At 55.7% G+C, this 12062-nt stretch overlaps 1 protein-coding gene across 1 annotated transcript; it reads left to right on the top strand.

Moving 5' to 3' along the window:
- The first annotated feature begins 3596 nt into the window (after positions 1 to 3596).
- On the top strand, positions 3597 to 11076 carry SOCS1 (suppressor of cytokine signaling 1). The gene is made up of 2 exons (XM_007985778.3): positions 3597 to 4115; positions 4666 to 11076. Exon 2 carries the CDS (start codon positions 4716 to 4718, stop codon positions 5355 to 5357), a length of 642 nt encoding a protein of 213 aa, XP_007983969.1. The 5' UTR covers positions 3597 to 4115; positions 4666 to 4715; the 3' UTR covers positions 5358 to 11076.
- Positions 11077 to 12062: the final 986 nt, after the last annotated feature.

Below are 12062 nucleotides of genomic sequence, written 5' to 3'. Positions count from 1 at the left end.
CCAGCAGCTGGGAAGGTCAGCAGCTAGAAGGCCCTTTCCACACTCAGTCCTATGCTGTCTCCTGGGCCTGGATGGCTGGCCCATGCACTTAGGCCAAAATCCAAAGCCCTGCCACAGCCCAGCAAGGCCCTGCTTGATAGATCAGACCCTGCCAACCCCTGTGCCTCACCCCCACACCACCCCCTGGCTCGCTATACCAACTCTCCTTTCCTATCTTCAAGCACCCCCACCACAGGGCCTTTGCACTGGCTGTTCTCTCCACCTGCGGTATTCATCCCACTTTTAGAAAGACCTCAGCGCTAATGTCACCACCTCCAAGAGGCTTTCCCTAACTTCCTGATCTCACCCTACAAACACACAGTCACCCCTTTCTCTCTGTTTCTTTCCCACATAGCACCCAGTATGATCTGCAATGATGGTGTGAATTCACTGACTCCCCTAGGTCTGCCCGAACACCTCTGAGTCTCCTGTGCCTGGCACACAGTAAGAACTCAATAAATATCTGCTGAATAAATACTGAAGAAGTGAAATAGATATGTTATCACCTCATCTTGCAAATACGGAAACTGAGGCACAGAAAAGCTAAGAAGCTGGCCCCAGGCCACATGCTTATGAAATGACCCATTTTAATTCAGACCAGCGGTCAGCAGAATCCACAATGTGAGCCCTACTGCTCGGGGCTCCCAGGGGCACAGACTCCCATGGGAACCTCGCTGACACATGGGTTAGAGGAAAAGGAGGGCTGAGGAATTTCAGGGCAGAGACCAGTTTCACGATTACACACCCTGACCAGGAGCTGCTTTTCCCAGCAAGGCGCCACCAAAGCCGGAAAGAGAAACTGAAAAGCTGAGTGCCATAAGCCACCAGGATCTTGACTTCCCCCAGATGCTGGCTGGGCCCCTCGCATATGGGGTTCGAGGACCTGCCAAAGTAGGGAGGAGAATGTTCCCACACATCTGGCTCTGGCTGTGGTTTAGCAAGCTGTGGACATAGGGTTGGTCTATCCGCCCTGTGACAAGAGGTCATTGTGCCAAGCATCGACTCCATGCCTGGCATTTTGCCCTTGGCTCTGCATGTCTGGCTGCTCTGTGAGGTACGAGATGTTCAGAGCTCACTTCGCAGTTGGGGCAAATGAGGTACCAAGAGGGCAGACTGCTTGCCCAAGGTCATGCAGCAGGTCTGGGGTCAGAACCTGGTCCCATCCTGCCCAGCACTCTGAGTCCCCTCAGGGTTTCGCACTGCCTGGCTTCCTGTGAGTCTGGTGCCCAGCCCTCCAGGGAGAACAGCCCACAAGGCGGATGCTTGTCAATCAGCAGATTTCTTTTTCTCTTTCAGCATCTGGATTTGGTTTCATTTTGAACACAGGACTTAGAAAATGAAACCAAAGCTGTCTGTCACTGGTGGCAGTGAGGAGAACCCACGTGTGCTAAGTGCACCCTTAGAAGCTTCCCTGCTCCCTTGCTGTGCCTTCCCTGGCCTGTGGTCCCTGGACTAGGGCTTATAAGGCAGTGCTTTGGGAGGCCAGGGCAGGAGGGTCACTTAAGGATAGGAGTTCAAGACCAGCCTGGGCAATGTAGTGAGACCCCATCTCTACACAAAATTTTAAAAATTAGCCAGGTGTGGTGGCATGTGCCTGTAGTCTCAGCTACTCAGGAGGCTGAGATGGGAGAATCTCTTGAGCCCAGGAGGTCGAGGCTATAGTGCCTCCTCAATCCTATCACTACACTCCAGCCTGAGCAACAGAGCAACACTCCATCTCTTTGAAAAAATGGACACAGGGGTTGAAGCCATGTGTCTGTGGGCACAGCCACACCCACAGGCACACTCGGATGAACAACAGCAGCAAATATCTACCGAGTGCTTATTATACACTACGGGTTGTTTTAAGCACGTGACCCCGTATTCACTCATTTAATTCCCACACAACCCCGAGAGGGAGGTACTGTTGTGTTTTTCTTTTTGAGACAGGGTCTTACTCTGTTGCCCAGGCTGGAGTGCAGTGATGCAATTATGGCTCACTGCAGCCTCGACCTCTTGGGCTCAAGCAATCTTCCTGCCTCAGCCTCCCAAGTAGCTGGGACTACAGGTACAAGCCACTATGCCTGGCTGATTTTTGTACTTTTTTTTTTTTTTTTTTTTTTGTAGAGAAGGAGGTCTCACTTTGTTGCCCAGGCTTGTTCTCAAACTCCTGGGCTCAAGCAATCCTCCTGTCTTGGCCTCCCAAGTGCTGGGATTATAGGCATGAGGTCCTGTGCCCTGCTAGAGGTACTATTATTATCCCCATTTCACAGATAAAGAAACCATGGCAGAGAGGTTAATTACACGCTCAAGGTCACAAGAATAGAAAGGTGCAGAGTTGCAGCTAGGTCTCCTTGTAATTCCATTACCCACCGCAGAGTGTGGACCCCAGCAGATGTTCAGTGGACATCTCTCGAATGACCACACACCTGACCTCTGGTGCAGGCAAAGCTCTGCATCTTCTCTTACCCCCTTGCGCGCGCGCACACACGCGCACACACAACCTAGGAGGCTACATCAATGACCACCACTAGCCCTGGCGAAACGCAGATTCAGGGTATTGATGGGGTGCTAAGCCAGGCTGATTCTGGGTCACTCCGTGTTCACGAGGTGAATAAAGACCTAGGCTCTGCCTGGGGAAGAAGGCATCCTGGGGCCAGGGAGGCGGGAAGAAGGACCAGGCACCAGGACTTCCAGGGTGGAAGCTGTCTGGGCTGTCACCTGAGAGCTGTCTGTAGAGGGCAGTGTGCCCCAGTGTGAGACCAGTCACCAAGTCCCCAGCCTACCCAGGCTTTTGTGTGGCCCCTTGTGATGCTGGGGCTCCCCACACGCCTTCATTCAAAAATACAAGGAGCAGCCAGGCACCTACTCCATGGCCTCGCACGACAATGGGAATCACTAAATCACCAAAACGCGTGCAAAAGACAGCCCTGACCACCGACCGCTCACCATCCCAAGCTCCGGGTGTGTGTGTGGTGGGAAGGCAGTCTTTGAAGGGCAGATGCTTGACGGAGCAGTAGGAAGGGGAAATCTATGAGGAAGGGGTCGGGGGAGATGAGGGCTAGGAAATCAGGTTTTAGGATTCATCACGTCTGAGAATGCACCATTTCTTCACTGGGTTCCAATCTGATGTTGTCCAGCTGCTCCTCTCCCCAAAATGAAGACAGCGAAGGCGGGATCCAGGTCGAGAGCTCCCAATCTGCAAGCCATTGCAAATCCCAGCCCCTCCCTGGCCTCAGTTTCTTCCGCTGCCGGGTAGTGGGAGCGCAGGGAGGGCAGTCGAGGCCACCAGGGACCTTGCCCGGCCCCGCCCAGTTTCCGAGGAACTGGGCCGGGGTGGAGGCGCCCGCGCCGCCAGGGTTCCTCTGAAGCTTGTGGTCAGGCCGCCGCTTCCCGGGAAGCCCGAGCCAAGACCAGAGGCAGCAGCCGGCAGGGCTTCGGGACAGGAGGGAGGGCGACTGAGGGAGTCGATGGCGGGTGAAGCAGGGGCTAGGAGGGGGTCTAGGGGTGGGGTCAGGCTCAGGGTTGGGGACAGGTTCTGTGGCCTCCTGGGGGGATCTGGCTGCAAGGGAGGAGAGGACAGAGCTCTGTCCCCGGCGGGTGTGGAGACACCTGGGGCGGAGGAGGGTGTGTCAGCGCGCGTCCCAATAGGGCCTGGTGGCAGAAAGTGGAACCCGAGGTAGCGGGGCAAAAACGGGGTCGCTAAGTCCGAAAGAGGCGTCCGAGAAGTGGCCGGAAGGCGCAGGGTCGGGGCCAGGGGCCCTCGAGGGACGGGTGCTGGGGCAGGTGCCAACAGGCGGGCAGAGGGCCCCGCGAGAGGGTCCAGAGGAGGGGTGCAGACGCCTGGAGCGGTCCCCGCCGGACGCCACGGCGGAAAGAGAAACCGAAAGTGGAGCTGGGGGCGGGGCCTGCAGGGGGCGGGGCCTCCCGCCTCCGAGCTGGTTTAAAAGACTGGCGCAGGGGCGGGCGCCGAGCAGAGAGAGCTGCGGCCGTGGCAGCTGCACGGCTCCTGGCCCCGGAGCATGCGCGAGAGCCGCCCCGGAGCGCCCCGGAGCCCCCCGCTGCCCCGCCCGCGGCGCCCCGCGCCCCGCCGCCAGGTGAGCCGCGCCCTGGGCGAGGAGGCGGGAGGGAGGAGGAAGGGGAGTCCAGGGCAGCCAGGAGTCGGGCGGGCCTGGGGGGCTGCAGGATGGGGTCGCGACTGCCACGCCCCTTGCCCCCGCCGGCCCCACCCAGGCAGCCCCCCGCGCGCGGGTCTCCCACAGCACAGCCTTTCTCTGGTCCTAGCTCAAATCTCCCGGACCAGGCGCGGGTCCTAGCCTCGCCAGCAGGCGGCGGGCGCGGGGCGGCGAGCCGGGGCCGGACGGCTGGAGCTGGAGCCGGCTGCTCTCCACGCCCCCCTCTCGGTGCTGCCTGGAGGCCGGACTCCGCCTCCACCGAGCCCCCACCCGCCGGGAAGAGTTCCGCGGAGTACGGAGCCCATTTTCTAGCTGTGCCCACTGAGGCTGAACGGTGCCGCGCGGACTTGGTGCTCCGCGCTCGCCCCCTAGGGCCAGATCCACCGGGAGCGTCGCCCTCCCTAGTTGCCCCGTGGGCGCTCACCTGCCCGGTCCCGCAGCGCCCCAGCTCACCGCCTTGTCTCCCCCGCAGCGCACCCCCGGACGCTATGGCCCACCCCTCCGGCTGGCCCCTCCTGTAGGATGGTAGCACACAACCAGGTGGCAGCCGACAATGCAGTCTCCACAGCAGCAGAGCCCCGACGGCGGCCAGAGCCTTCCTCCTCTTCCTCCTCCTCGCCCGCGGCCCCCGCGCGCCCGCGGCTGTGCCCGGCGGTCCCGGCCCCGGCCCCGGCCCCCGGCGACACGCACTTCCGCACGTTCCGTTCGCACGCCGATTACCGGCGCATCACGCGCGCCAGCGCGCTTCTCGATGCCTGCGGGTTCTACTGGGGGCCCCTGAGCGTGCACGGAGCACACGAGCGGCTGCGCGCCGAGCCCGTGGGCACCTTCCTGGTGCGCGACAGCCGCCAGCGGAACTGCTTCTTCGCCCTCAGCGTGAAGATGGCCTCGGGCCCCACGAGCATCCGCGTGCACTTCCAGGCCGGCCGCTTCCACCTGGACGGCAGCCGCGAGAGCTTCGACTGCCTCTTCGAGTTGCTGGAGCACTACGTGGCGGCGCCGCGTCGCATGCTGGGGACCCCGCTGCGCCAGCGCCGCGTCCGGCCGCTGCAGGAGCTGTGCCGCCAGCGCATCGTGGCCACTGTGGGCCGCGAGAACCTGGCGCGCATCCCCCTCAACCCCGTCCTCCGCGACTACTTGAGCTCCTTCCCCTTCCAGATCTGACCGGCCGCGCCCGCCGTGCACGCAGCATTAACTGGGATGCCGTGTTATTTTGTTATTTGCCTGGAGCTACGGGGTGGGTACCTTCCCCTGCCTGGGTTGGAGGGAGCGGGTGGGTGTAGGGGCAAGGCGCCTCCCGCCCTCGGCTGGAGACGAGGCCTGGAGATGAGGCTGCAGACCCCTTCTCACCTTTTGAGGGGGTTCTCCCCCTCCTGGTGCTCCCTCGGGGTCCCCCTGGTTGTTGTAGCAGCTTAACTTAACTGTATCTGGGGCCAGGACCTGAACTCGCACCTCCTACCTCTTCATGTTTACATATACCCAGTATCTTTGCACAAACCAGGGGTTGGGGGAGGGTCTCTGGCTTTATTTTTCTGCTGTGCAGAATCCTATTTTATATTTTTTAAAGCCAGTTTAGGTAATAAACTTTATTATGAAAGTTTTTTTTTTAAAAAAAAAAAAAAAGAAAAAAAGGTTTCTAAAACGTGTGCTTTGGCCAAAGGTTTAACTTGGTTCTGAACAGGTCCAGGGGAGAGGGTCCTAAGGCTGACCTGCTGGGCTGCAGGTGGTGTACCGGGCCTGCTCTGCGGCTGGGCATCCCTCACCGTTCCACCCACAACTCTCCAGGGAGAGAAACGGTTGGTCTAGTTTTGGCGTGTGTCCAGTAAGACAGCAGCTCCCGTGTGAGCACTTTGTCTGTGCCAGCCCTAATTCTATGCTTTGCATGCTTAAATTTACTTAATCCCATAGAGAGAGGCACAACCCTGTGAGGCACGGGCTCTTATCCCCATTCTACAGAAGGGAAAACTGAGTAAATCTGCCAATGGCCATTCCTGTCAAAGACAACACTTGGGCCGTTTTTTTGGCTGTCCACTAAGCATCTGCTTGAAATGGATAACAGAGAGGAAACTTCTTTGGTTCTGTGACCACAACAGCTTCCAGGAAGAGGGTGGGGGTGGGGGCTTAGTGAGTTTTTGGAAGGAGGAGTGGCACATTCTGAACCAGCATCAAGGGATACTCATTTGAGATGAGATGGGGGATACAGGGCTGGGTCTAGCTTCCTTCTTGTCACGCTGTTCTGTCTTGTGTACTTTTTGGTGAATACACGACTTGGAGCCAGAAAGAGGCTCTGTGGTCTGTGGTGTCGGGAGGGTGCTGCTGGCGGCTAGGGCAATTCCCCTTGCCTCCCTGGGCCTCCACCTTTCTAAGTGTAACTTTCTGTGCATCATAGAGGAGACTGATGTTTTCAGGAGCCAGGGAAGGGAAGGGTGGCTCCAGGACGTTTGTGGGGCTGGTCCACAGCACCAGAAAGTGCCCAGGACCTGGGATTCTGGCAACTTCTGTGTCTTTGGCCAGCCTGACACATGGGCCATGCTGGTAACTCAACACATGGTGCACTGAGTCATTTTCAGGTTAAGGGTTAAGCAACGTCACACTTCATCTTTAGAAGCTAAAGTGGCCCTCTTCAGCCTTGGACACACATATAATAGTGTCCTAATGCTTAATAATACCTTTTAGACTTGAAAGTACAGCATAAAATTAACTTGATGGTCAGAGAGCCAGAGCAGCCCAGGCCTGTCTTGGGGATTAAATAGGCTCCAGGCCTTTAAGGATGGCCAGAAGAGATTTAGGATCTCAGAGAGCTTTGGCAATTTCATCCCTTAGTAAGGTGAAGTGGGAGGGAAGGAGGTGATGTCTTACCTCGACCTCCAAAGAATGTCTGCTTTTTCTTTTTCTTTTTTTTTCTTTTGCCCTGCCCCTGCCCTTCCTTCTCTGCGGTGGATTAAGTCCTGTCCTTGTTTTTTCTGTCTGTTACCTCCTGTGGGCAGTGTTTGGAGAAACAGAAATCCAAGATGGCAATGCTTGGGGATCGGGTTGTAATACTAGTGATACACACCCTTAGTGACCACTTGCTGGCTGTGCTGTCCCCATTTGACAGATGGGAAAACAGGCTCAGAGAGGCAAAGCAGGACCACAAGGGGTGGAGTCAGATTTTGCAAACCCACTGAGGACTTTTTCAGAGACTGGGTACCACTAGGCAACCTGAGGACCTAACCGTTGCAGTAATAGTAACAGCAGCAGCTGCTTGTATTTCTATGTAGCACTGACTGTGCAGGAGCCGCTCCCAGGTCCCGCATCACCTATGTGAAGCATTCAGCTGACACCCAGCCTTCCGATTTAGGTACTGTGAACATCCCCATTTTACAGATGGGAGAACAGGTCCTCCTCAAAGGAGGGGTCAACTAGCAGGTAGCTTGTAATATGTTTTTTTTTCCCTTCTTTGAAAAAAGTATAAAAAACACATTTTCCTTACACAAGTGTTGGGTATCTAAACCCATTCCCCCTGTAGAACTTGAAGCAGAACAGCTAAGAGTAAAGGCCCCTCTGATCACACTTCCCAGAGCTGGCCCCTTCCTCCTTTTATGAGTCATTTAAAATAAATCTATACTAACATAGGTACAGTGACCTAAAGCCCTGGGAGCTGCACCCCACGTCCCGTGTGACTAAAAGTGTGTGCAGGCACCACTGAAGGGGGAAAAGGCTGTGTGTGTGTGTGTGTGTGTGTGCGTGCGCACTAGCGCCATGTGGCTTCCCGGGTGGTGTAGATCTCTCTCAAACCTCAGCTTCATGATTCAGCAGCGCTGACGTCAATTTACAAGAATGAAAAGTGAGAGGAGGGTTAGTATGTGCAAGGGAGTGAGTTGGGGCCCCAGGTGCAGTGGAGGTGTCCTCCCCACTGAGCAGGTAAGCCAAGGCAGTGTGGCAGGCACCATGAGAAAGGAGGCACTCTTTGGAATGATGAGGACTGTGTGTCGGTGTGGGGACAGCCTGTGGCCAGCCTCCAAGTCACCCCTGAGCTGAAAACTCTGGCCCCCATTTTCCAGATGAGGAAATGGAGGCTTAGACAAGTGCAGATACCTACTTAAGGTGACACAGCTCAAAAGCGATGGCCAGGACTTGGACCAAGTCCATCCCACTCTAAACAACAAGATGGGTTTCTTCCTTTTTTTGTTTTTATTTTTTAAAGACAGAGTCTCGCTATGTCACCGAGGCTGGAATGCAGTGGCGAGATCATAGGTCACTGCAGAATCAAACTCCTGGGTTCAAGCAATCCTCCCACCTCAGCCCAGGGACTGAGTAGCTGGGACTACAGGTGTGGCCACCGCACCCATCTAGTTTTCTTGTTTTTGGTAGAGATGGGGCCTCACTATGTTGCCCTGGCTGGTCTCAAACTCCTGGGCTCAAGTGATCCTCCCACCTCAGCCTCCCAGAGTGTTGGGATTATAGGCATGAATCATTGTGCCCAGCCCAGGATGGGTTTCTTAGATAGTGGGAGAGGGGATGGGATAAGGGAGGACTCTGGTGAAAATGCATATTCCTAGGCCTCACCTCCTCCTACTTGATACTCCCAACCTTATGAGTAGGTACCGTCATTATCCCAGGAAGTGGCGAACTGAGCCTCTTCTATGACATAATAGGTAGAATGTGCTTAGCATACAACTTAGCGTGCAGTAGGTGCTAAATGCATCTCTGAATGATGAGGTGCCAATAATGATAGTTGAGGTTCATATAGCAAATACTGATTGAGCACCTCCTATATTACAGGCATTATCCTTTTCCTCCTCTTTTTTTCTTTTTTCTTTCTTTTCTTTTTTTTTTTTTTTTTAAGAGATGAGGTCTCACTCTGTTACCCAGGCTGGAGTGGAGTGGTGTGATCACAGCTCCTGTAGCCTTGACCTTCTGGGCTCAAGCGATCCTCCCACCTCAGCCTCCTGAGTAGCTGGGACCACAGGCGTGCACCACCATGCCTGGCTAATTTATTTTTGCCAAGATGGGGTCTCCCTATGTTGCCTAGGCTAGTCTTGAACTCCTGGGCTCAAGTGATCCTCTCACCTCAGCCTCCCAAGATGCTGGGATTATAGGTGTGAGCCACTGCGCCCAGCCAGACATTAATCTAAGCCAAAAAGATACAGGAATGCACAAAATAGAGGGGTCTGACCCTTGCTTACGGAGTTTACATTCAGGGCCTTGGACAGTAAATAACTAAACACGAAATAAAGGAAAAGGAACATTCCAAGTACATAGTGACAGTGGTCAGATAAAACTCGACAGGGTGGTTGGACAGTGAATAGGGCCCTTTTAGAGAGAAAGGTCAGGAGGTGACACTGAAATTATTGTGCCTGGAATGACAGGAAGGCGCCAGCCAGGCAAAGCCAGGAGATGAGATGAGCAGTCCACGCAGAGGGAAGAGCTAGCGCAAAGGCGCTCAGTCAGGAAGGAGTTCGGCCCATTCAAGAAGGCTGGCGGAGTGGGAGGGGTGAAGTGGGCGGGATGGGCAGGGGCCTGGGCACGTGGGGCCCTGTAGACCTTGGTGGAAAGTGTGGATTTCAAGATTGATGGGGGACGTGGAGGTGACCTGATCTGACCTGGCTGCTGGGTGGAGATGATCTGAGCAGAGGGCCTGGGAGATGGGCTTTGGCTTCCTGCCTCAGGTGTATATTTACAAGGGAGCGGTTCATTCTTGGCCAGGCCCCTTGGCTCCAGCCAATCAGACCAACGGCAAGGGAAGGCCACAGGACCTGCCTAGTGGATGCTGGGACAAGGTGAGTGTGGCCAGTTCCACCTGGATGCCAGCTTTGTACCTCTTACCTGGCCTCCCACTGCCATCACTCAGAGTCTCCCCAGGGCTGGGAGCTTACCAGGAATAACACGGAGGGCTTGGCCTGATTTAGGGGTAGGGGGTATCTAGTTTCCCCCAGAGAAGGAAGCACAGTTTTCACCAAAGCACATTCACACAGTGACAACGGTGCCCAGGTGGGCGCTCAAATTATCCCAACTGTAGTCCTGGCTCTGGGACCCGACAGACGACCCTCAGGGGAAACGGGTTCCAGGCTCTACAGTGACTGTACGGCCCCAGTATAACCTTCCCTATCCCCTCCTCCCCCGACACCCAGGGCGAGTCCGGCATCCCACGCCGCAGCCCTGCGTGGCTCCCCGCGCACACTGAAGGCCCACGTCCCACGACGGCCCAGGGGTCTGGGCAAGGCACTCACCGCGCTCCCTCCTGTTTCAGGGCTTTTGCTCGTGCTGCTCCCTGGTCCTCTGCATCAGGAGTGCCCTCTACCAGCGGGGGTCTGGGTCGAGGCAGATAAACGAAGCCGGGTCAGCTTTTGTCCAGCTGAGACCCCACAGCGCCTGCACTCTCGGCCCCCACGTGCTGCGCCAGTGACGTCATTGCGCCGCTCTCCCCACCAACCGCTGCTCCGGCCCACTCGGCATGGCTCGGCCACGCTCGGCTTCACTTGGCTCAGCTCGGCCAAACTCGTCTTCCCTGGGCTTCCTCTCGGCCTCTCGGAAGCACTGCTGGCCCCGCAGCCCTTCTGACCTTCACGTGGTTCCCAGTCCTCGTGGTCCGTCCTGCCTGCTGGGATCTCAGGGCTCTTGGAACAACGCAGGCCCGGGAAGGGCATGTCCCAAGGGCATGCCACGTCAAGGCCACAATAGCGAGCCCTCTCCCACACCCTGTGATCCTCAGAGACCAACGTGTGCTCCCACTGCATTCCGGTCCACAGCAACCCCTGCCTACCCAGCCTCACGTAGACCTTAGGTCTTGAACCTCTTTTCCTACCTGGAAACGAGGTTAAGAACTACCCACCTCATGAGTGAAGTTCAGTCAAAGGATGCCTGAAAAGTGCTTAACACGTGGTGTGTGCCCAGTCGTTGGAACCAGCCCTCTCTGCTTGATTCTTTCATTGCTACTGGGTTTTTTTTTTTTTTTTTTTTTAAATTGTTGTTTGAAACACTGTCTTATTGACTGGGCGCGGTGGCTCACGCCTGTAATCCCAGCACTTTGGGAGGCCGAGGTGGGTGGATCACTTGAGACCAGGAGTTCGACACCAGCCTGGCCAACATGGTGAAACCCCGTCTCTACTAAAAATACAAAAGTTAGCCGGGCGTACTGGTGTGCACCTATAGTCCCAGCGACTAGGGATGCTGAGGCAGGAGACTCGCTTAAACCTGGGAGGCAGAGGTTGCAGTGAACTGAGATCGCACCACTGCACTCCAACCTGGCTGACAGAGCAAGACTCCGCCTCAAAACAAAAAAAACAAACAAACGAAAAACAGTCTCACTGTTGCCCAGGCTGAGTGCAATGACACAATCACAGCTCACTGCAGCCTCAAAATCCTGGGCTCAAGCAGTCCTCCTGCCTCAGCCTCCCAAGTAGCTGGGACTACAGGCGTGCAACATCACACCTGGCTATTTTTAATTTTTTAGTTGAGACTGTGTTCCTGCTATCTTGACCAGGCTGGTCTCAAAATCCCGGCCTCAGCGATTCTCCCGCCTTGTCTTTCCAAAGTGCTAAGATTACAGGCATGAGCCACCACACCCAGCCAGAACTATAATAATAATTATTATTTTGCATCACACCAGCTGTGCAGAGGATTTGAATCAGCGTTGCCATGAAGTCAGACCCACCTGGTCCCATTCTCAGCTTGCTTCTTGCTAATAACAGCAGTGGCTGCCAGCTCGCCCGTGTCACTAGACACCAGGCATGATTCTAAGTAAATCATGCGTAGTATCCCAATTAATCCTCACAAGAACTGTATGAATCAGGTGGAACTATTATTACCCTCATTTTGCAATGAGGAAACTGGGGCATAGGGTTAAATAACGGGCTTGGTCACACTGCAGAAGTAGATAGCAGAGCC

The sequence above is a fragment of the Chlorocebus sabaeus genome, chromosome 5 (genome assembly GCF_047675955.1).
Source record: "Chlorocebus sabaeus isolate Y175 chromosome 5, mChlSab1.0.hap1, whole genome shotgun sequence".
Classification (NCBI taxonomy): Eukaryota; Metazoa; Chordata; class Mammalia; order Primates; family Cercopithecidae; genus Chlorocebus; species Chlorocebus sabaeus.
This window is presented reverse-complemented; position numbering and strand designations above follow the sequence as displayed.

Coding starts and splice junctions, on each gene's coding strand:
- SOCS1 (XM_007985778.3), top strand. CDS start 4,716: ATGGTAGCACACAACCAGGTGGCAGCCGACAATGCAGTCTCCACAGCA.